A 20,337-nucleotide genomic window follows, 5' to 3' on the forward strand; every position below is an offset into this window, starting at 1 on the left:
TTTAAGACAAACAATCTTTCTATACCCACCAGTTCATCCAGAAGCCTCCTCCAATCGATAATGAAACATGAATGATTCACCTACGTACACATCATCAGAGAGAACACTGTGCACAACTGTCCTCTCCCTCTCCCTCTCAAGCCTCTTCCTTTGAAAACCAAGGTGACCACCATTATCCTTTTGTGCAGTACTTTGTACCAGTAATCATGGGATTGACAGAAATATAAATACACATGATTTGGCTAATTCTACTGTAAACATGTTGTGCTGAATGCTTGAAAACTTCAATAAAATTCCAGGCATCCAGCATTTTCGATCTGATCTTCCAAGGCTTTTGGTACCACCAGAGCTGAAATTAATATATAATCTTAAGTATGTTTAACATAGTGTTTGGGGTGTGATGTTATAGCTTTATCACTGACAGTTTTGGAGGAATGTATAGAAAATCGCGGCAGGAAAATGTTAGCCTGTCAGAGTTAATTAATCATGTCTCTGGGAGTGACGAGGAAATTGTTATGGAAATTGCTATGGATTTTATCGTGATGTCTGCAACTTTCAAGAGGAACTTATGATTGGATTAATGTTGTAAGCATTTTCTGTATGCTTGTTACATTTCGGAAAGTACTGAATAAATGGTTATGAATATATATTCCTGTACAGCTCAATCAGTTCCTCTCATTTATTCAAAGGAGTTAATTTTCAAACAGCATCGTGCCTTTTGAAACGGGCCTTGATTATAAAAAATTCATGGAGTAATGCACCCATACATTAATGTAGCTTCCTTTAAAGTAAAAACCCAGATTAAATCCCATCGATCATCTGAAAAAAAATTCACTTGTGTCGAATTGCACTCTCAAACCACCTTTTCTATATGTATTCTTAGCGATCTAAACCAAGCCTGAAAAATAAACTTTGATAAAAAAATTTTAAAATCAACTTTAAATTTAAGATTAAAAAATTAAATTTTGGCTTATAAACTAAATCATAAGTGAAAATATAAGGGTGCCAAATTGCTACATGATTCCTTCTTTTTTTCTCTTGTAAATTAGGAAGGATTTTAACCACTAACTTAGAAATCACGTGAAAATATTCTCTTAACATGTCCAGAGCACAAGATTCCTCTCTTTCTCTTTTTGTGTTTCAAGACAGGTTCCTTCTAAATTTTCCTAAATTTCTCAAATGGAGCATTATTTGGAAGTATTCTACCACCAACGGCATACTACTCCTATGCTCACCTAATATTATGTCTTCATCTACTACATCGCGCCAGCAGAGTTAAAGCATACCGTTTATGTACATTTTTTCCTCTTGTATGTTTAGCTAAATAGTGTTGGCATACCCATCAGTTCACCTCAAAACCCTGCCACACCAATAACAGAACATGAATGATTCACCTACACTTCATCATAGAACACTGTTCACCACTGTCCTCACCCCCCATCTCTCTCAAACATGGTTTCGGTTATCTAGTTTTAGTTATCGCAATTATTATCATGATAGTCATGATAGTTGCCTGAACCGCTAGGCCATGATAATAGTATGTTGCGGTTTCGATTTGTAAATATCGATATATCACATGTTTTCACACTAAAACTATGATTATCGATATCGTATAGACCACCACGGTTATCATTATTGCCAAAACCATAAGGATGATCGTCCAATATCGCAAATTATTGCTTAATATCACACGGTTTGACAACTAAAACCACGACGATTTTCTTCAAAAAAAATAAATTCAAATTATGCGGTTTCTTTGTGATTATCATCGACAATCTTTTATCTGCCGGCCCACGGTTTTGAAAAGAAAAAACGATAAGTTAAACCATGCTCTCAACTCCATTTCATCTAAAAACCAAGTATGACCACACATTATCCTTGTGTGCGAGTACTTTCTACAACTAATCGTGGGATTAACCGGACTAAATATACTATGAGTACATGATTAAGGCTAGTATCAATGCATATTTTATAGGTGTTATGTACATTAAATAGTATGTCACATTAGCAAAATTGCTGACTTGACAAGGTTATTAAATAAGGGGGTTTCATGAGATGATAGAGGAGTTTCATCCTCATGAAATTAAGCTGGCTCGATTACTTAATTTCCAATCTTGATAACTATACCATAAAACTATGTATTGAGACTAGCCTAACAGAAAAAATTATTGTAAATGTAATGTGCAATGCCCAGCTGCCCCTACCTCACACCAACCAACCATATGTTCGGGCGTTTCGGCCACTCAAGCTGCCACCTCACTCCAAGGCCCCTACACTATATAAACCCCTCCTCGCCCGCGCGGCACTCCGCGCACGGGCCGGCACGGCGAGGCTCTAGCTAGCTAGCTCGCTCACTAGCTTCGCGGCGGCGGCTATGGAGGCGGTGGCGGAGGCTGTGGCGGCGGCGGTGGCGGCCGGGGTGGAGCCGTTCCCGGCGGTGGACAAGTGCGACGCGTCGGGGCGGGAGGGGCACGCAGTGGCGGCCGACCTGGAGGGGACGCTGCTCCGGTCGAGGAGCGCGTTCCCGTACTACGCGCTGGTGGCGTTCGAGTGCGGCGGCGTGCCGCGCCTGGCGCTGCTGCTGCTGCTGTCGCCGCTGGCGGCGGCGCTCGGGCTGGCCGTGTCAGAGTCCGCGGCGGTGCGGGTGCTGGTGTTCGCGGCGACGGCGGGGCTGCGGGTGGCGGAGATCGAGTCCGCGGCGCGCGCCGTGCTGCCCCGGTTCTACGCCGCCGACGTGCACCCGGGGGCGTGGCGCGCGTTCTCGGCGTGCGCGCGCCGCCGCGCAGTGCTCACGGCCACGCCCCGGGTCATGGCGGAGCCGTTCCTCAGGGACTGCCTCGGCGCCGACGCCGTCGCGGGCACCGAACTCGCCACGTGGCGCGGCCGCGCCACGGGCCTCGTCGACCCCCGCCGCGGCGTGCTCGTCGGCCGCCGCAAGGCGCAGGCCCTCCTCGACATCTTCGCCGGCGACGAAGTGCCGGACGTCGGCCTCGGCGACCGCCGCTCCGACTACCCCTTCATGAGCCTCTGCAAGGTACTCCACCAATACAGTTAATCCTTTTTTTTGGGGAGAAAATTATAATTAATTAATTAATTCTCTCCATTAATTTTTTTTAATATTTCCGGCATACGTAGTACGTACTGCACCGGCCGCGTGTACGTAATTAAATGAATCCGTAATAACAGTGTCTCGTCACGCTGATCACACCGGGTAACTATCCGGAATTATTTTAAAGCAAATAATTGAAATTATCCATCTTACCGAATTCCAGAAAATTATTAAGAAAAAAAAGAGAAATCAATATATTCCAAACTAATCTCCTTAAATATCCATTTAATTGCATGCGTAGTGTCATTATCAGTCGTGACAAGTAGAGAAATATCGACCCCCAACAGGAGCATGCATATGTAGCCAAGAAAACCTTTCAAATTCCCCTAAAAAAAAGAAAATTATTCAAATCATTTACTTGTATATATTCTTCCATGCTCTATGATGACCATCATCATGTAGTAACGAACAGTGAGTACTTCTCAACAAACAGTCAGGGTTCGAAGATGTGGACCGACAGGTCCAAATTTTAGCGAGACATGCAACATTTGACTCCCATTTCATCTGAATTTCTTTCAAATTTGATTAAATTGCCCGAATTTTAAATATCAGGATAAAAAAATACAATACCTTGAGATACTTTTTTAAAGATGATAAACACATTATCAAGATAAAAAAAATTAGACACAAAAAAAAACACGGTCACCGGGAGAGTATAAGGCACTGTGCGATGTGCCAAATTATGATGCAAATTCGTTGGTGCTGTACGATCGAGTGGTAGGGGCACTGCATGGTGAATCTGGATGGATGTGTGGTACCGATTCGCATTGCATCGCGCATGTGTTGGCAGTCGTAGTAGTAGAATGGTAGCCTTGTGTTGTCATTTGTGTTTCTTTTGTGCATGTGCAACAATTAATTGGAGATGTAGAGAACTGTTGGTGCTGTGGTGGCTCCAGCATAGGGCAGAAAATGATAGGGAGAAGGGTGATGGCTGGAGATGAAATTGGTATACTTGCTTTAAGAAAACAAAAAAAAAAAAGGAAATTGCAACACTGCCAGTATAATTTTGCTAGTACAATTTTGCTAAATTAGAGATATGAGGTTCTGATCTACGTGTCATTGACTCATATGTGTCTCACATATCAGTAAGATACCAACGGTACATCTTCAACTTTACGAAATTATAATGACATGGTTGCAAACTTTTTGAACAAAACAAGTTGTGAGTAGGGTTTTAAAAATAAGGTGATTAAAATCGAGGAAAACGTGAAAAATTGGCCTGTTGTTTGTTGCTTACATGTAAGGTCATTCAATTGACAGCTTTTTTTTTTCTTTCGACAATTGGAATGACTTGTAAACACGGTAGAAGATATTCGTTACCTAAAAATAGTTATAGATCAATCTTGGCCGGAAGTTTTTTTTTAGTCCAAATGAGAACCTAACCTTGTGACAAAATCAAAATCTACCCAATCAGCCTACAAATTGTTTGCCAACCAACCCAAAAAGGATCGGCCTAGCTAGCTAGGCCACAGACAAGAAATAGAAGGGTTTTTTTTTCATATTGTCCTTCTAGTACTTACCAAATCATCACACATAATTAAACAGCTAAGTAATTAGATCGATCGGTTGGCTCACATCTTCAGCTCAGCATGTAAAATTAAGTGTGTGTTGGTTAAGGACCCGACATAGTGTCTACCCGTATTTATTTTCATTTTCATCGATCTACATGGACACAGCTCTATCTCTGGGTGGTTAGGTAGGTTTAACACTTTAATTACAACCCCCAATGTGGTTAACAAATTGCTCCAAAAAGAGCTTATCTTTTTCGTACAAGATTGTTGAAAGCGTCACGCGAGTAGGGTGTGTGCCTTGCAAGCTTAGCTTAGCTTATCCCTTAGTATTAATTAAATTGCAGGACACACACGTAGTTGCAAACCTGCCGCTGCTTTTAGGTGCAACCATGTAGGTAAACCTGTTTTCATGGCCATTGGCAGCTGTCATTGCAAAAGATAGTTATCTCGTGTCTCGAGATATCCTGCGTTCTAAATAAACACTATCAAGGGCTTAGCCATTTCATATAAGTTAGAAGAAACGGTTAAGAGTCTTACGAGTTTGTTTATATCGTATACAATATAGATTCTAAATATCGTATTTGTGGTAATGGTTTTCTACTACTACTATAAAAGGAAGGAAATAGCGGTGGTGGTGGGTGATGAATTTGTCACCTACCCTACCAGGCCACCACCCACTTCCTCCTAATTATTTAAAAGAAAAAAGTTGAGACCTATATACCAAACCACTTTTTATTAACTCTATTTTAATAAAATGTTAATTATATTTTTTAATAAGATCCTGCTGTTACGTATGAGTAATATGTTAGTATAAAAAACCCGCAATTGTAATATTCAATCATATAGTTATGTTTATTTAACTAATAACAAGAAAAAGGGAAAAAATGCAACCCATAATTGAATCCAGATTGGATGTGTGGGGCTTATGGCACGGCATGATGAGATGCTGGCTGTACGTGATGTGAGCCTGTTTAATTCGGTTTTTTGGTAGTAGTACTGTGATGTAATAATCCTCGGGAGTTAATGCGTGGCATTTGGTTGGCTGCATGCGCTGTCCTGCGACGTGCGTTGCATGGCATGTCATGGCAGGAAGCGTACATCGTGCCGCGGTCGCCGGCGGTGGAGGCGGTGGCCATGGACCAGCTGCCGCGGCCGGTGATCTTCCACGACGGGCGGCTGGCGCGGCGGCCGACGCCGCTGGCGGCGCTGCTCACGGTGGCGTGGTTCCCCGTGGGGTTCGCGCTGGCGTGCGTGCGCATCGCCGCGGGCGCGCTGCTGCCGATGCCGTGGGTGTACTACGCGTTCTGGGCGCTGGGCGTGCGCGTCGTGGTGCGCGGGGCGCCGCCGCCGCGCGCCGAGCGCGCCGCGGGGCGGCGCGGCGTGCTGTTCGCGTGCTCGCACCGCACGCTGCTCGACCCGATCTTCCTGTCGGCGGCGCTGGGGCGGCCCGTGGCGGCCGTGACGTACTCGCTGTCGCGGCTGTCGGAGTTCCTGTCGCCGATCCGGACGGTGCGGCTGACGCGCGACCGCGCCGCCGACGCCGCCATGATCAGCGAGCTCCTGGACGAGGGGGACCTGGCCATCTGCCCCGAGGGGACGACGTGCCGGGAGCCGTTCCTGCTGCGGTTCTCGGCGCTGTTCGCGGAGCTCACCGACGAGGTGGTGCCGGTGGCGATGGAGAGCCGGATGGGGATGTTCCACGGCACGACGGCGAGGGGGTGGAAGGGGATGGACCCCTTCTACTTCTTCATGAACCCCAGCCCGGCCTACGTCGTCACGTTCCTCGGCAAGCTGCCGCCGGAGCACACCTGCGGCGCCGGCGGCAGGTCCAGCCACGAGGTGGCCAACTACATCCAGAGGCTCATCGCCGCCACGCTCTCCTACGAGTGCACCAGCCTCACCCGGAAGGACAAGTACAGGGCGCTCGCCGGCAACGACGGCGTCGTCGACAACGCCACCGGCAAGCTGCCGCCGGCGATGGTGAAGAGCAGCAAGGCCAAAGCTTGCTAGAATAAATATATATATATGAAAAAAAAGGAGAGAACTGTTCTAGTAGTGTAAAACTATAATGTTATTAATTTTACCTGTGTTGATTTGCATGGGGCAGTAATTTGTACTGTGTATGCACTTGCAATGTACCAACTAGGGAGTTGAATGCAATTTACATAAGTTAAAGCAATGAGGGGGACAAGCAAACTATTCTTGTGAGTCAGAACTCAGAAGCATGCATCTTTCTGCAGGCAACAGCTAAGAACATAAAAGCAAATTTATTTTGTTTGGTAGATTGGTTATCACATTACACGGGCCAGGCCGTAGGTGTTCCATTCGATTCAGCAACTGAACAACCCAACATGTAAAACGACAGCAAACATTATTGATATATACTACTCGAGTCTAGTCTACTTATCAAATCTGGTCCAGATCAATCGAGTTGTCTCTCGTTTCCGCCAGCTGCCAGAAAATCAGTTTCACCACAAGAACAAACTTTGCTTTTCCAAGAAGAGAAGCAATCGGTTGTCACAGCAATTGAAGCAAAGAAGATTGTTCAAACCGTGGTCATATAGATTTCATTGCTTCAGCTAAAATGAGTGGATAGCCTCAAGCTTGAGCAAAAACAAGAGTCTGGCTATATAACTTCTAGGTGCATATAGGTGATACGATCTTACATTTAAACTCCTCCCAGGTTACACATGCTATGCTCAGTCCTATATACACCCGGTACTGCGACAATTATCGATGACATGATATGTATCACAAAGGTGGATCCGTAACTTACTGCACACACACATTGCAGCTCTTCCGGCAGAAGCCAGGTGCTTCATTGGTACCCACCATATAGTTAGGGTTCTTGGCACACTCCCCTACTGCGGCCCACTGGGGACAGAGGACGTTCTCGTCCTCGCACCCGTCAGCGGAAGCTCCCTGCTTGGCAGAGATGTCGAAGGACCTCACATGGATCCATTTAGTTGCAGACCACTTCTGACCTTCAATAACGGGGCAGCTCCCATGCAAGCTGTCAGAGTCTGTTGTTGCATCGGGGTGGAGACTGAAGAACAGAAGGGCATCACCTTTTACCGGTTTTACTGAACAGGACAACAATTAAACAGCTGGTTAAATGATTGTCATGGAAGGTGCAATTGATATATGCAAAGCTAAGATAGCATTCTGAAGTTCTAAGCCACAGAGACACTATCAAGTGAAAAGGATTATACATTAGTCTGCACTAGTTAGTATCTGGTTTTAGAAGCAAGGTAACATAAATTCTATTACAATCTATTCACTATACCTGCATATCCATTTTTAGCACAGTCAGACCATGTATCATCCTTGTGTTGTGCTAGCTTCCCCTGCAGAATAACTGAGTTACTGCAAGGGAAATCCTACGAGGTAAAGACAGTAGAATGTTAAGAGGACAAGTAAATTACCTCTGCTTCTGGGAAGATGGTCTCTCCACCCTTCCCAATATTAGAAAGGTACATGAGCACAGTGGCAATCCGATGACCTCCAAGGGCTTGATTATTTTTGTCATGGAAGTAATCATAGTGCGGCTCATACTTCTCACCATTCTGATAATGCAATATCTGGATGGATTCGCCATTCTCTAAGATAGGAAATTTCAAAATAATGGTAATACCATTAATGATCACAAAACGAGAATAGAAGGAGACAGTTTAACCTAGAATAGTTGGGCATTTCAGATACCTGGTGGAAGGAATGTCCAAGCTGCAATTCTCTCCTCTATCCTAGCTACAACTTCATCCTGCCAAATGAATAGTTTAGTGTAAGTATAGATGCCAGATTTTATACTACGTACAGTCAATCAGCTGTAAAGATGGCTCATGGTTTTGTGTGCAATTTTCAAACAACATAGGTTACTGGTCCAACTCATCTGAAAGGAAAGGTAACTCTAACAGTCTCTTGGTACAGAATGTAAACTGAACTACATCTGGTTATGCACAGGCATGTTTGCAATAGTGAAAAGATGGGGCAACATCTCAATGGGTTAGCCCTCAGGTTCAAATTGTTACGTCCCAATAATCACAACTACAAGATTGATAATGGCTGGTTAATTGGTATTGACGTCCATATGGCAAATATGACAACATAACTCAGTGCTATAAAGAGCTGCATAGAAAGTAAGACAGATGCAATGCAATGAACAAAACGAGCAAGGTGAAAACCAATATAAAGCATGAGGCAGTTAAAACCCCCCATAAAACCAATGCGCACAAAACACCAATTTTAAGCGTTAGACCATTTAAAAAAACGCAAGCAATCGTTTGATTCAAGATGATAAATATTAGTGGAGCGAAGCCAAAAGAGCAACGATGACATGTACAACTAACATCAAAGCTCAATCATATTACTATTAATCCTTAATGACATAAAGTATTGGTAGTAAAAGGTGTGCTTACTTTTGAGCTAGATCATTAGAACTCAACCCATTAAATGGGCACTAAATAAAACATACACAAAGCAGCATCTACCTAACAATAATCAAAACTCATATTATATTCAGCTACAGATCCACATAAACAACACACTTACCAAAATTAACATAACTGCTGGAATAAACAAACATAATAAAATATCCCTACTGAGAACAAACTTCAGAGAAGGAGGAAGCAACAAAAAAAGAAAATAAGAAAAGACTCTCTGTATAAGTTTATTGAGATTGTATTCAAAGTGACAACGTGGTCCTTCACAATCTTAAATGTGCACAGCAATGTACTCCAGTATACAGCAAATATAATAAAGAAGCCAAGAAAAGGAAGAAAAATTGTCTAGGAGGAAATGAATGTATTTCAGCATATGATAAAAGAGGACTTACTACATGGTCTGGTATGTTCCCTAAAAGCTAAAGATAGGGACATGGAGAAAAAAAATTTACAGAAGAGTACGTCACATTTTACACACTACAGTCTACATCATGACTGAGCTATTGAGATGTGTGTAATAAAAGTTGAAAACAATTTAAAACATAAAGAATGGAAAGGCCTAACATTCAAATCTTAGCAAACCTATGGCAAAAAAAACATAAATATGAAATAATTGGAGTTTTGTTGCTTATAAACTAGTCAGAAAAATAAGCAAGCAGCCCAATATCCAATAAAACATGAATACTTGCGAAAGAAAAAGAAAAACTAGAACATATTCCTTTGAGCAATGTGATTCAAAAACTTTAACTCAAGCATGAAACTTCAGTTAAAATGGTTTCAAACATGTCCTGCAGATGTGATATCACCAAATTTAAGTATACTGTCGTGGTAAACAAAGTGAACCCCAAGCAATTTTAGATGAAATGTTATCTCCAAAACAGGAGAAAAAGATGAAATATTATCTCCAAAACAGGAGATAACAATAAGTTCAGCAAACATGCAATGAAAAACTATGTAAGATAAGTCCAAATCCAGCATTCTGTGTACTGATTGCAATAACTGACCAGAAGGATGTAAATACGATAACCGTATAGCATGAGTTATTCGGTCCAAGCACCTAAATTCAAATTCTGAACTGCTTCTGCTATACCATCCTTAATCGGTAACAAGCACATACAATCATCTCCCTTGACAGTTCTATACTAGCAACTTATATACGAACGCCAAAGAGAAATTAAAAAAAAAATGTTCCCTCTTATTCTCTTAACCAGAGCATGGCAATGGCGTGGTAGCACATCAAGAATCATTGCTTACTAGACTACCACAGAAAATGCAAAAAAAAACTGTTATATTAGATTTCCGATACATATCCAATCTAAATGCAAACAATTCTGCAGCAATTCCACCAATACCCCTTTTCCATGTTGAAATTACAGTAGATACAGAGGCATTTCTCTTCCTACCTAGATCTCTACTATTAGCAGCGCACTGAGGCATATAACCAGCTCGGAACCAATCCGACGCCTCAAAATATTATCAAAAAACAGAACGGAATCAGCCGGGAGTGTTGGCTGCTGACCTGCTTCTTCTCGAGGAACATGCCGGAGCTGGTTCGCACCTCGCTCATGACGCTCTTCCCGGACTCATTGTCCGCCACCATCGACTTCTCCAGCTTGTCCTTCGCCTACAGTCCAACCAATCCATTATTATCCAAAATATCCCACAAGGCAACTAGATCGAGCGGGAGGCGAAGCCCAGTCCACTCACCAGCGAGATCAGGTGGTCGCACTCCGCGTCCGACAGGAACCCCTTGTGCAGGAACGCCCTGGAACGAAGCGTCGTGGTCAGAATTGCACGAACCCTAACTCCGCGGCGGGATGAGCAGACAGAGAGCGAGACAGAGAGATTGAGATCGGGTCGCCACTCACCTGGGACGCCAGGAGAGCTGCACGACGCGGGAGGGGTCGAACGCGCCCCGGCCGCTCGCCGCCGCGGAGGCCAGTCCGGCTGCGAGGTGGAGCACCAGGAGGGTGACGGCGGCGAGGAGGAGGAGGCGGCGGCAGCGGCGGAGAGCCATGGTGGCGGGCGGGCGCGGCGCCGAGATGCGCGGAGCCGGGAAGGAAAAAGGGGTCGAGAAGAAAGCAGAGCAGCAGCCGTGGAAGTGTCACTGACATGTGGGCCCGGAGTATCGTGGGCCCCTATGTCAGAGAGTGAGGGGGATGCTAGTCGGTTGTTTGTTCCTTCCGGAACGACTCGTGTGGGAACTGGGGAAGTCTTCCGTAGTTCCGTGAGAACGAGATCCAACAACAGTTCCATTTCCGTGGTGCGTGAGAAATACGTGTCTGTTCAAATTCAAACCTCATTTAAAACGTATGAATCCAAAGGAGCTCTGCGAGAAATTTTCGCATGAAGCGAGAAAAAATGTTGGGCACGATGAGGGGATGGATACTTCTGACCGGTTTTATGCACCTAAAAATTGACAGTTTTTAGCGAGTAAATTTTGGTATTTTTTATCATGGTATATTTTTTAAATCATTAAGAACATGTATATAAAATTTTTATTCATAAATATTAGACTAAGCCGTCGATGGAATTAGAGGGAAGAAACATTTCAGTGTGAGAAGTGGAGGGGACGGACGAAGCTGTCGATGGGACCGGGAGGATTGAAATTATACTTATTTCATGTTACAAGGTTTAATATGTTAATTTTGGACTTGTAAATAAAATAAAAAAAGTAAGGAATAAACTATAAAATATTAAAGACTGACATGTAAAATTTAAACCACCGTTGAGGAGAATTATTTTTTTAAACAAGTGGTCTCATTATACGTGGCATCTAAAACCACTTGAGTGAGACCACTTACGCTGTGAACGTCCTTAGGGGAATAGGATCCTACCAGTGACTTACATATGGATCTCACCTACAATAAGGTCTACTGCCCCGTCCCAAAGAAAAGGAGATTTCTGAATTTCCTAGGTTGAGTATTTGATCATCTGTTTTATTTAAAAATTTTATTAAAAAATTAAAAAAATTAGTCACACATAAAGTAATATTCATGTTTTATCATATAATAACAATAAAAAATTAATCATGAAGAGTCAAAAATTCTATCAAAAAACTCAGAAATTCGTTTATTTTGAAACGGGGTCAAAAAATTTCAAATAAGACGTATGTGTCTCCTCCTACCGAGCCCTCTAATTTCAAATACTTGTCACTATTTACTATTCACTTTATAACTTTGACCACTCATCTTTTTTCGAAAAAATTGATATATGCTTAGAAGTTGGCCATATTAATAACCTGGATTGTCTATTCATATGAATATATAGCTTTCTTTAATTATAAAAGTTATTAATGGTAACAAAGCGACAAGTATTTAAAGCCGGAGGTATACACTTTAGGAGCAGCCTTTTATTTGTTTTAAGCAATCTCAAACAATGTTAGATCATGTGTATATATGGATAGTTACTTAACCGCAGCAGCTGGTGGCCAGCAGGACCAGCTTAAGGATCCACGAATAGGGAGTAAATCCATTTCATATAATCACACATATGCGAGTAATTTCTGTTACTTTTCTTTCGGCAAACTGACTAATTTCAGTTGAACAGTATCGGCATTTAGCTATAAAATTCGATCGTAGATCCTACTCCCAACAATTATGATTAGTAGTTCACAGTTCAATATATTGATTGATCGAGGTTTTATCCCATCTTTTAGAGGTGTATACCTCCCCAAAATTAAGGGGGCATTTTTGGGTTATTGGTGGAAAAAAATCAACGGTGTATTTGTAAACGGAAAATAATTTAAGAATAAAACTTATATATATATATATATATATATATATATATGATCATATCAATCCAAAAGTCAAAGCTGAAAAATAAACTACGATGAAAAAACCCCATTATAACTTTAAATTTAAAGTTAAAAATTTAAATTTTGGCTTATAAGTATAAGCAAAAACCAAAAGACGGTGGGTGTAAATTCCCAACAATTTTAGTAGGAATTAACAGTTCAGTATATTGACTGAGGTTTTATCCCATCTTTTAGAGATGTATATACCTCCCCAAAATTGAACCAGTTAAATTAATCATAAGACGAGTTAATGGCTTATATTGACAATACTTTTTTTTGGTTCTTGGAAGGTATAGAGATGTATACATACCTCAGTAGTGTAAGTCAAGAGATGTATATACACCTCGGTACTAACACATAGCTATACCTCTAGAAGAATGGAAGTAAAAAACATATACAAAGATGAGTTTCCAAACCTATTCCAACATGTAAGATCAGTTTTTGTACCCTTCATGGAGAGGTATATACCTCTTCAAGGATGGAAGGAAACCTCACATTGATAAAAGCCGTGCTAATCTGTGCTATCAAGTACATGTTTGAATGCATAAGTAACATATTCAGAAGAGATAGAATCAAGTCAAACATCAAAAGGTCTGGTCGTTTTCAGCTTTCGGAATAGCAGCAGAGCAAAAAGGCTTGTAGCAGAAAAGAAACCAGAAATGGAATTCAGATAGGCTTTAGAGTTTTATAGGTTGCCAACACATCAGGAAGTCTAGGCCTGATAGGAGTAACTGCATTTATAACTGCATCAAGACTACCTATAAGTATTAGATGAAGTCATGAAATTATGCAAAGGAAATGTGTTGGTGCTTATAAACAACAGTGGTTTTCTCACAAAACAAACATTGGAAATTCAGGCGCAGAAATCAAATGTCACATCAGTTGAGAAAATCAAGCACCATGGTTTCTCATATCCTGACCCCTGAGAGTTCAGGTGGTGTTTAGATTGAGAAAATTTTTAGGAGAAGTGTCACGTCAAATGTTTGACCGATGACGGAAGGGGTTTTCGGACACAAATGAAAAAACGAATTTCACGGCTAGCCTAGAAACCGCGAGACGAATCTTTTGAGCCAAATTAATCCATCATTAGCATATGTTGGTTACTGTAGCACTTATGGCTAATCATGGATTAATTAGACTCAAAAGATTCGTCTCAAGATTTCTTCCGTAACTGTGCAATTAGTTTTTTGGTTCATCTATGTTTAATGCTTTATTTAGGTGTCCAAAAATTCGATGTGATGTTTTTGAAAAAAAATTTTAGGAACTAAACAAGGCCTCGGTACTTCAGTTTACCAGCACTGAATTTGAAGCATTACATGGGGTGACAACTGACAAGTATATCTCAAGCAGTCCACAAGAAACATAACATAAAAATAAATCAGATTCATTTGAACAATCACAGTGGAGCAATTTACGCATGGATCACTAAGAGCGTGCATATCTAACAAATAAAACATAGGGCCAAGCAGACCAACCACAGCAGATTTGCAGTCATATTGTTATACTGAACAGTGAAATGCATAACTTCTGCCGATTATAGTGCATAAATTTCAGTAGCACAAAACAATAATAATGGTCTAAAACCAAACGATGCATCTTATATCTCTGGATTTAACAAAAAGATTCCAATGCAGCAAAACAGTGCATAGGTATTGACATTTGGACAAACAAAATACCAAATGTCCTGAAATTTTGTCTCCTCAAGTACAAAGAGCTCTCCCAAATCGCAATTCCATTCTTACAACTTATTGCTTGTTTATAAATTACAAAATGGATGTTGCATACACCTCCAAAAGCACAACAAAATTTGCAAATAATTTGCATACGACCCTAACTTTTCTTGTTTAAACTATCCTTGTAAACAAAACACAAGGCATACTATTGTCGAATTATACCGTGATCCATGACCAAAGCTACAACACAGATCATGCATCATTGAGTTTGGAAGGGAAAAATTCTATCACCTTTGCCGGGTTCAATCGAGAAAGCCGGTTTGCCGGAGAACGGCGTCGCGGACGCGCCGGAGGTCTCGGCCCTTGAGCGTACGCCCGACGCCCTCGAGCATTGAGGACGGCTTCACCGGCGCGCCGAAGCCACCGGCGGACGCGCGCGCCACCATCTCGTGCGGGGGCAGCATAGCAGCGTCCCCACGGAGGAGCTCCTCCTCGTCGTCATCGTCGTACCCGTCGCTTGGCACGCCGGCTAGATGGTCCCACCCACTCCGCCGCGGCGGCGGCGGCCGGACGGGCACCTTGACGGGAGCCGACTGGTGGTACGGCATCGCGGAGGGCTGCTCTCTCGTCCTGGGAACCGACGGGATCGCGCGCGCTGCCGAAGGAGGCGACTGCGTCTGCGCCGAGGAAACCGCCGCCTCCGCGGCGGCGATGGTCGCCTTGCGGCGGAGCAGCGTCCCCGCAGCGCCGGCCGTGGCCACGGCCGCGGCCCCCGCGCCGCCGCGTCCAGGGAGCCGCCGGTCCCCCTCGTGCAGCGCAGCGAGAAGCCCGACGTGTCCGCCCGGGACGCGGCCCGGTTTAGCGGACGCATCGGGCGGCGGCGAAGGGTCCGAGGACGCGGCCGGCGGGAAGAGGAGGTCCCCCTCGAGGAGCTCGTCGCCCGCCGCGGTGGGAGAGGCGGGGAGCGACGGGGTCGGCGAGGTGAAGAGCCCGAGGAAGCGGTCGGCCGGCGGCGAGCGGCGCGTGCGGGCGGCGGAGTCCATGAGGTTGCCCTCTCCGGCGAGGGGCGGCGGTGTCAGGAGGTGGGGGCTGCGCTGCGTGCGTGCTTGACTTTTTCGAGCAAGTGTGGGAGCTTTGGGTTATTATACACGCTGGCCCGCGTATTGAGACTCGAGAGGCCCATCGTGTTCTGTTCAAAGATAGGCCTTGAGGCCCAATATTGGTAGCAGTACTGAACTTAATACTCCCTTGTATGTTTGACTTTTTTTTTACGAGTTTGACTATTTGTTTTATATAAAATATTATGAAAATATTATTTATTTTGCTTGTGACTTAATTTGTTATCAAAAGAACTTTAAGTATGTCTTATCATTTTTTATATTTGTATAAAATTTATAAATAATATGAATGATCAAACGTTGCAACTAAAAGGTCAAACATCTTACGTTATAAAATAAAATAGGAAAAAGTTTATTTCAACCACGTCAACTATGCACCAAATTTTATTCCGCTTTTGCTATTATGCAGGTGATGTAAGCCATCAGACGATTTTTATGACTATTTTGTGTTTTTTTCATAGAAGTTTAAAATATATATACAAAATTTTTATTCATAAATTATTTTTCGTTTGTAAATATATCGTTTGACTTTGCAGCGATAGATCCCAAAATATTATACATTGAGATGCACAAGGGCATACCTCAAATTAGCGTGCCATTTTTTTTTTGGCAGATTTTCGCACACGAAGCAAATTTTTTGTTCAATAATCGATAACATCTCGTCAAAGTCCTTAAGAAGAATTCAAATTGTGAATAATAATTAGTGTGCTCGGTGCTCTCAATAACCTGCAGGTTGATACAAAGAATGAAAAGCACATAAGATGTGTATGTAAGTTCTATTGAAAGTTCAATAATCGATAACATCTCGTCAAAGTCCTTAAGAAGAATGAAAGTTCTATTGAAAGGCATTAAAGAGACAGGTACAAAACATCCCGGTAAAACCATAAGATGTGTATGTACTGAAAATTCTCGCAAGAAAGTAGAAACTAAATATATGCGCACCTACAGAAACTTGATTTAACAAGAGAATTTTAGAAAGCACCTAGCAATGTTTTGTCAAGAGTTCCAACTATATTTCAATGCAACCGAGTCCAAAGAGCCAAGTACCGATGGGATTATTGTCAGTTTTCCAGAACCAATGCATGCAACGTCACTTTGGCTCATTTTACCGAGCCGATGAGTTCATACTTCCTGCATGTTCATACAAAGTAAAATGTACATGTATCTATTGAAAAGCATTGGATGCAGCAAGCTGCGTAAAACCATGAGATGCGTGCATATAGGAATCCATGCAAAAAGAAAAAAAGTTGCAACTACATATATGTTGCATTTCAGTAACACAACGTTGGTGTTCTGGCTCACACATCTGCATTTTCCTATATGTGCACATCTGCACACGTGAAGATTCAGAAAGCTGAACCTATCACCTAGAACATTCGGATTTAGGATTCTCATAGACATGAATGTGAACCTATAAATAATTTGAGTTCATGAACATGAAGAACAGAAGAAGACGTCAAAGAAAAGTTCTTAAATAAAACTATCGTGGACGGATCTGGTAATTGATTATGATTTTATGAACCGAAGAAGTTCATAAATATTTACTAATCCCAGTTTACCTTGACAATGGTTGATGGTGGCGCATTTCATCACCAGTTTACCCTGGCTTATTCCGCTTAACTATCTCCCAGTTCCTCTCCTATAGAATACTGATCAAGACAAAAAATGTTTTTTTTTTGTCGGAATGACCGAAGGAAGTCATTCAATGTAATTAAGATAGGGAGAAAATGTTACAAAAAAAAGTTTTAAATCGACAGCTAGCTGTAGAGAAAGAATGTGCATCAGAGTGCACGCCCTAAACTATGTGCCAACCGTCCAAACACACACAATAGAGAGGAAAGCCAAGCACCGAACTGGGTCATCAGTCTCGTTAATACATAATCCAGGTTAACAGGTTCCATTCTATACAAAAGCCAAACTAAAGTAGCATCAGCAATATATATATATATATATATATATATATACCTTCATTGTTGTGCTCTGCGTTACAAATATACAGGGATAATATATACAAGACAGATCCTGCGATATCAAAATAATCAATTGATCAGAACTCCTACTTCAACTGGCAAATGAAATATACTGCATGATAAGAGTATAGTAGCATTTGTCTTGCAAGTTATACCAACTAACCTTCAGTACTTACAAGATGCAGCATATCAGCATATGCTATTTGAGTTCTTACAGAAAAACTGCAGCGTTTGGAAGGATTTAGAGGAAGGTGATAAAAAGGCAAGTACTATGTGCATGCCACTAACATAAAATGGAATAAGCTATGCTACTTTAGTTATCACATGGTGTAAATTTGTAATGCACAACAACATAGCAAAGGAGAAACCAGTAGGCTAAAGCAAGAAACCAATAGCTTGTTGTAATCCATTTTTTCCCTGCACTAATGACTGTTTGCATCACACAAACTGACAATCTATCAATACATTTGGAGTAGACATTCTATATCAATTTTCATCTTCAATGTCTCCATAACTCTTGGCTTCAATGTCTCGACCTGCAGCAAAAGAAACACATACTGAACCTCATTGTCCTGAACTAGGCGCAAAATAGTAAATGGTACACATCTGCAGATCTGTAACAAATACAAGCAAATCACCAGTTACTGGCCAAACACCTCAACAGCTCCCCACCGTTGGCCCCAAAACTTCCTTTGCTCCCCTCCTAGCTTCTCTGAAAACAAGAAATTTGCAGATCAGAACTGAGGATGAAGTTCATACATCAGAGCACCAAAAAACGATGGAGAAGTGAATACATAATATACAGAATTAAAGTAGATATTAGAGAAGAGACTGCTAGAACTGGCACACAAAACCTAAGAGAGAACTGTGACATTTAGGCATAAAAACAATCATTAGTGAGCACTAACTAAACCACCCAAAATGAGGGCATTATGTTCTGAGCAAATTAGTCACAAACTGAATGAATCAAAGAAAAACGAAAAGGAATAAATTATAATATCAGGTAAATATAATTGCATTGCTAGATGTTCATGATCAGATAAGAAACTGCATTGTGCTTCCACATAATTTGGTTTTACACATACACTCAGAAGATTCTGTGCTCAGACAAATCACCATAACGTAGCTCTGAATGAAACATGACTTTCCATACTGTCAAAACCTAGTTGCTTCAGAGCGAGTTTATAACTCTGAATGAAACGTGAACATAATTCATATGACTCAGCAATTCAGTCTTATTGGAATTAACAAGTGAACATAACTCATAGGAAAATGCATCAAATACAACAGAAAAATGCAAAGAGTATAGTGGAGAGTAAGATTTCTTCCAGATGCTCACCATTGCACAAGCTGAACCGCGGAAGCACCCAACTCCAAATAAGAAAGGGAAGATAGCAAGCAGAGAAGAGGCTTTGCTCACCGGAGACGGAACCGCCGCGCTGCCAAGTATTTCGCCTCGCAGATCCAGATCCACTCGCCCGCCGGATCCGCTATTCCGCCGCTCCGACCGCCGCCGCCGCCGTCGACCGCGGTGGTGCCGTGCGTGGTGCTGCGGCATCAGACTGACGGGCTCTGGGGGAGAAATGGGTGATGGCCTGCACGGGCATGGCTGCCGCCCAAGCCCAGCCCACTAAATTAAATTTCCACCACGCACGCGATGTCGCCACTACACGGGTATGGCTCCACGACGAACGAGGCGGGTTCCAAACCGAAATTAACATCACAAAGAACTAGGGAAGACGACCGCAATAAGAAAACAAGAATTCAACCAATTTCAGAATTTCCTTCCAAAACAAAAGCATCCAACCAAGAACCGAAATCATGATCACACCGTTTACAGAGGAGCAAGAACTAAAATCGTAGTCACACGAGTACTGATGCTATAGATGACAACAACGACGAATCGGTTCCCGAACACGAACCAAAACCTAAGAATCACGAACACAAAAGGGAACAAAGGAATGTCTCTCGGTTTCTGTTCCGCCTAGCAAGTCCTAACCTAAGGTGAGTTCGATCGCAAAGTCGCCGCTGCCGCCACCCGAAGAGAGCAGCTAGCTCGCTATGGCTGCGCCCGCCCCGTCACTGTGATCGGCACAAGGGACAAGCCAAAGAAAATTGAAGCCGCCACTTGTCGATGCATTGCTTGTGAAAGCCATGGCTGCAGGGCAGGAACCGGAGCTCCTCCTCAGGTGCGATGTTTTCCTCGCAGCAGATCATGCATTGCTCTAGCTCCGCCTCCCCGTCCCCAGCAAGTAAGACGCGTCCAGTACTCTCCACCTCCTGCCTCCGCCGCTCCGCCGCTCTCCGCTCCCGCCACGCCATGTAGCACGGAGCCGCACAGCAGCGTAGGCCTCCGACGATAAAGACCACCACCGCCACGCCGCCGACGAAGAGCCGTGTCACGACGGCCGGCTCCATCCTGCGCAGCTTTCCACCACCACCACCTCCTCCCTCTCTCTCGGCCTCTCTCTCGGTTTCTTGGTAAGGCTTTGTTTCTTGCGAGGAAGAAGAGGGCGGAATTATGCTCGTGATACGCTGTGTCTTGCGTGTGTATTTATAATACCCAGGGAAATGGGGACGATAACTTGTTGGAATCTTCTAGATAAAATGGTATAATTTCATAGCTGAGGGAGAGAAAGTGGACTTTTTCGTAGCTCAAATACCGCTGATTCTCTGGGCCCATTTCTCTACGGCCCGCCACCGCCGATTTCTTACGTCGTA

General features: G+C 42.9%; 3 protein-coding genes and 1 long non-coding RNA gene across 4 annotated transcripts; 1 reads left to right on the forward strand and 3 right to left on the reverse strand.

The window, feature by feature from the left end:
- Positions 1 to 2,364: 2,364 nt before the first annotated feature.
- On the forward strand, positions 2,365 to 6,816 carry LOC107305176 (glycerol-3-phosphate acyltransferase RAM2-like). Its single transcript, XM_040528046.1, has 2 exons — positions 2,365 to 3,034; positions 5,710 to 6,816. The coding sequence occupies exons 1-2, from the start codon at positions 2,375 to 2,377 to the stop codon at positions 6,628 to 6,630; spliced, it is 1,581 nt and encodes a 526-aa protein (XP_040383980.1). The 5' UTR covers positions 2,365 to 2,374; the 3' UTR covers positions 6,631 to 6,816.
- Positions 6,817 to 7,146: 330 nt separating this feature from the next.
- On the reverse strand, positions 7,147 to 11,091 carry LOC102715334 (probable prolyl 4-hydroxylase 7). Its single transcript, XM_006661707.3, has 7 exons — positions 10,928 to 11,091; positions 10,767 to 10,824; positions 10,579 to 10,683; positions 8,323 to 8,380; positions 8,046 to 8,221; positions 7,907 to 7,967; positions 7,147 to 7,703 (listed from the first exon to the last, which is right to left on the reverse strand). Exons 1-7 carry the CDS (start codon positions 11,074 to 11,076, stop codon positions 7,393 to 7,395), a joined length of 918 nt encoding a protein of 305 aa, XP_006661770.2. The 5' UTR covers positions 11,077 to 11,091; the 3' UTR covers positions 7,147 to 7,392.
- A 3,362-nt stretch (positions 11,092 to 14,453) lies between these two features.
- LOC102711189 (protein enabled homolog) lies at positions 14,454 to 15,627 on the reverse strand. Its single transcript, XM_040528414.1, has one exon. The coding sequence runs from the start codon at positions 15,569 to 15,571 to the stop codon at positions 14,831 to 14,833; it is 741 nt and encodes a 246-aa protein (XP_040384348.1). The 5' UTR covers positions 15,572 to 15,627; the 3' UTR covers positions 14,454 to 14,830.
- A 2,003-nt stretch (positions 15,628 to 17,630) lies between these two features.
- LOC107305115 lies at positions 17,631 to 20,130 on the reverse strand. Its single transcript, XR_001551210.1, has 3 exons — positions 19,037 to 20,130; positions 18,255 to 18,328; positions 17,631 to 18,152 (listed from the first exon to the last, which is right to left on the reverse strand). It is a non-coding gene; the product is annotated as an uncharacterized LOC107305115 (long non-coding RNA).
- Between the last annotated feature and the right edge of the window lie 207 nt (positions 20,131 to 20,337).

The sequence above is a fragment of the Oryza brachyantha genome, chromosome 10, assembly GCF_000231095.2.
Source record: "Oryza brachyantha chromosome 10, ObraRS2, whole genome shotgun sequence".
Taxonomy (NCBI): Eukaryota; Viridiplantae; Streptophyta; class Magnoliopsida; order Poales; family Poaceae; genus Oryza; species Oryza brachyantha.

What these genes read in the sequence shown, in the direction of transcription:
- LOC107305176 (XM_040528046.1), top strand. Translation starts at nt 2,375, where the DNA reads ATGGAGGCGGTGGCGGAGGCTGTGGCGGCGGCGGTGGCGGCCGGGGTG. An exon ending in CCTTCATGAGCCTCTGCAAG is followed by an intron (nt 3,035 to 5,709) that starts GTACTCCACCAA and finishes ATGTCATGGCAG; the next exon opens with GAAGCGTACATCGTGCCGCG.
- LOC102715334 (XM_006661707.3), bottom strand. Translation starts at nt 11,076, where the DNA reads ATGGCTCTCCGCCGCTGCCGCCGCCTCCTCCTCCTCGCCGCCGTCACC. An exon ending in TTGGACATTCCTTCCACCAG is followed by an intron (nt 8,222 to 8,322) that starts GTATCTGAAATG and finishes TTCCTATCTTAG; the next exon opens with AGAATGGCGAATCCATCCAG. An exon ending in CCATCTTCCCAGAAGCAGAG is followed by an intron (nt 7,968 to 8,045) that starts GTAATTTACTTG and finishes GTTATTCTGCAG; the next exon opens with GGGAAGCTAGCACAACACAA.
- LOC102711189 (XM_040528414.1), bottom strand. Translation starts at nt 15,571, where the DNA reads ATGGACTCCGCCGCCCGCACGCGCCGCTCGCCGCCGGCCGACCGCTTC.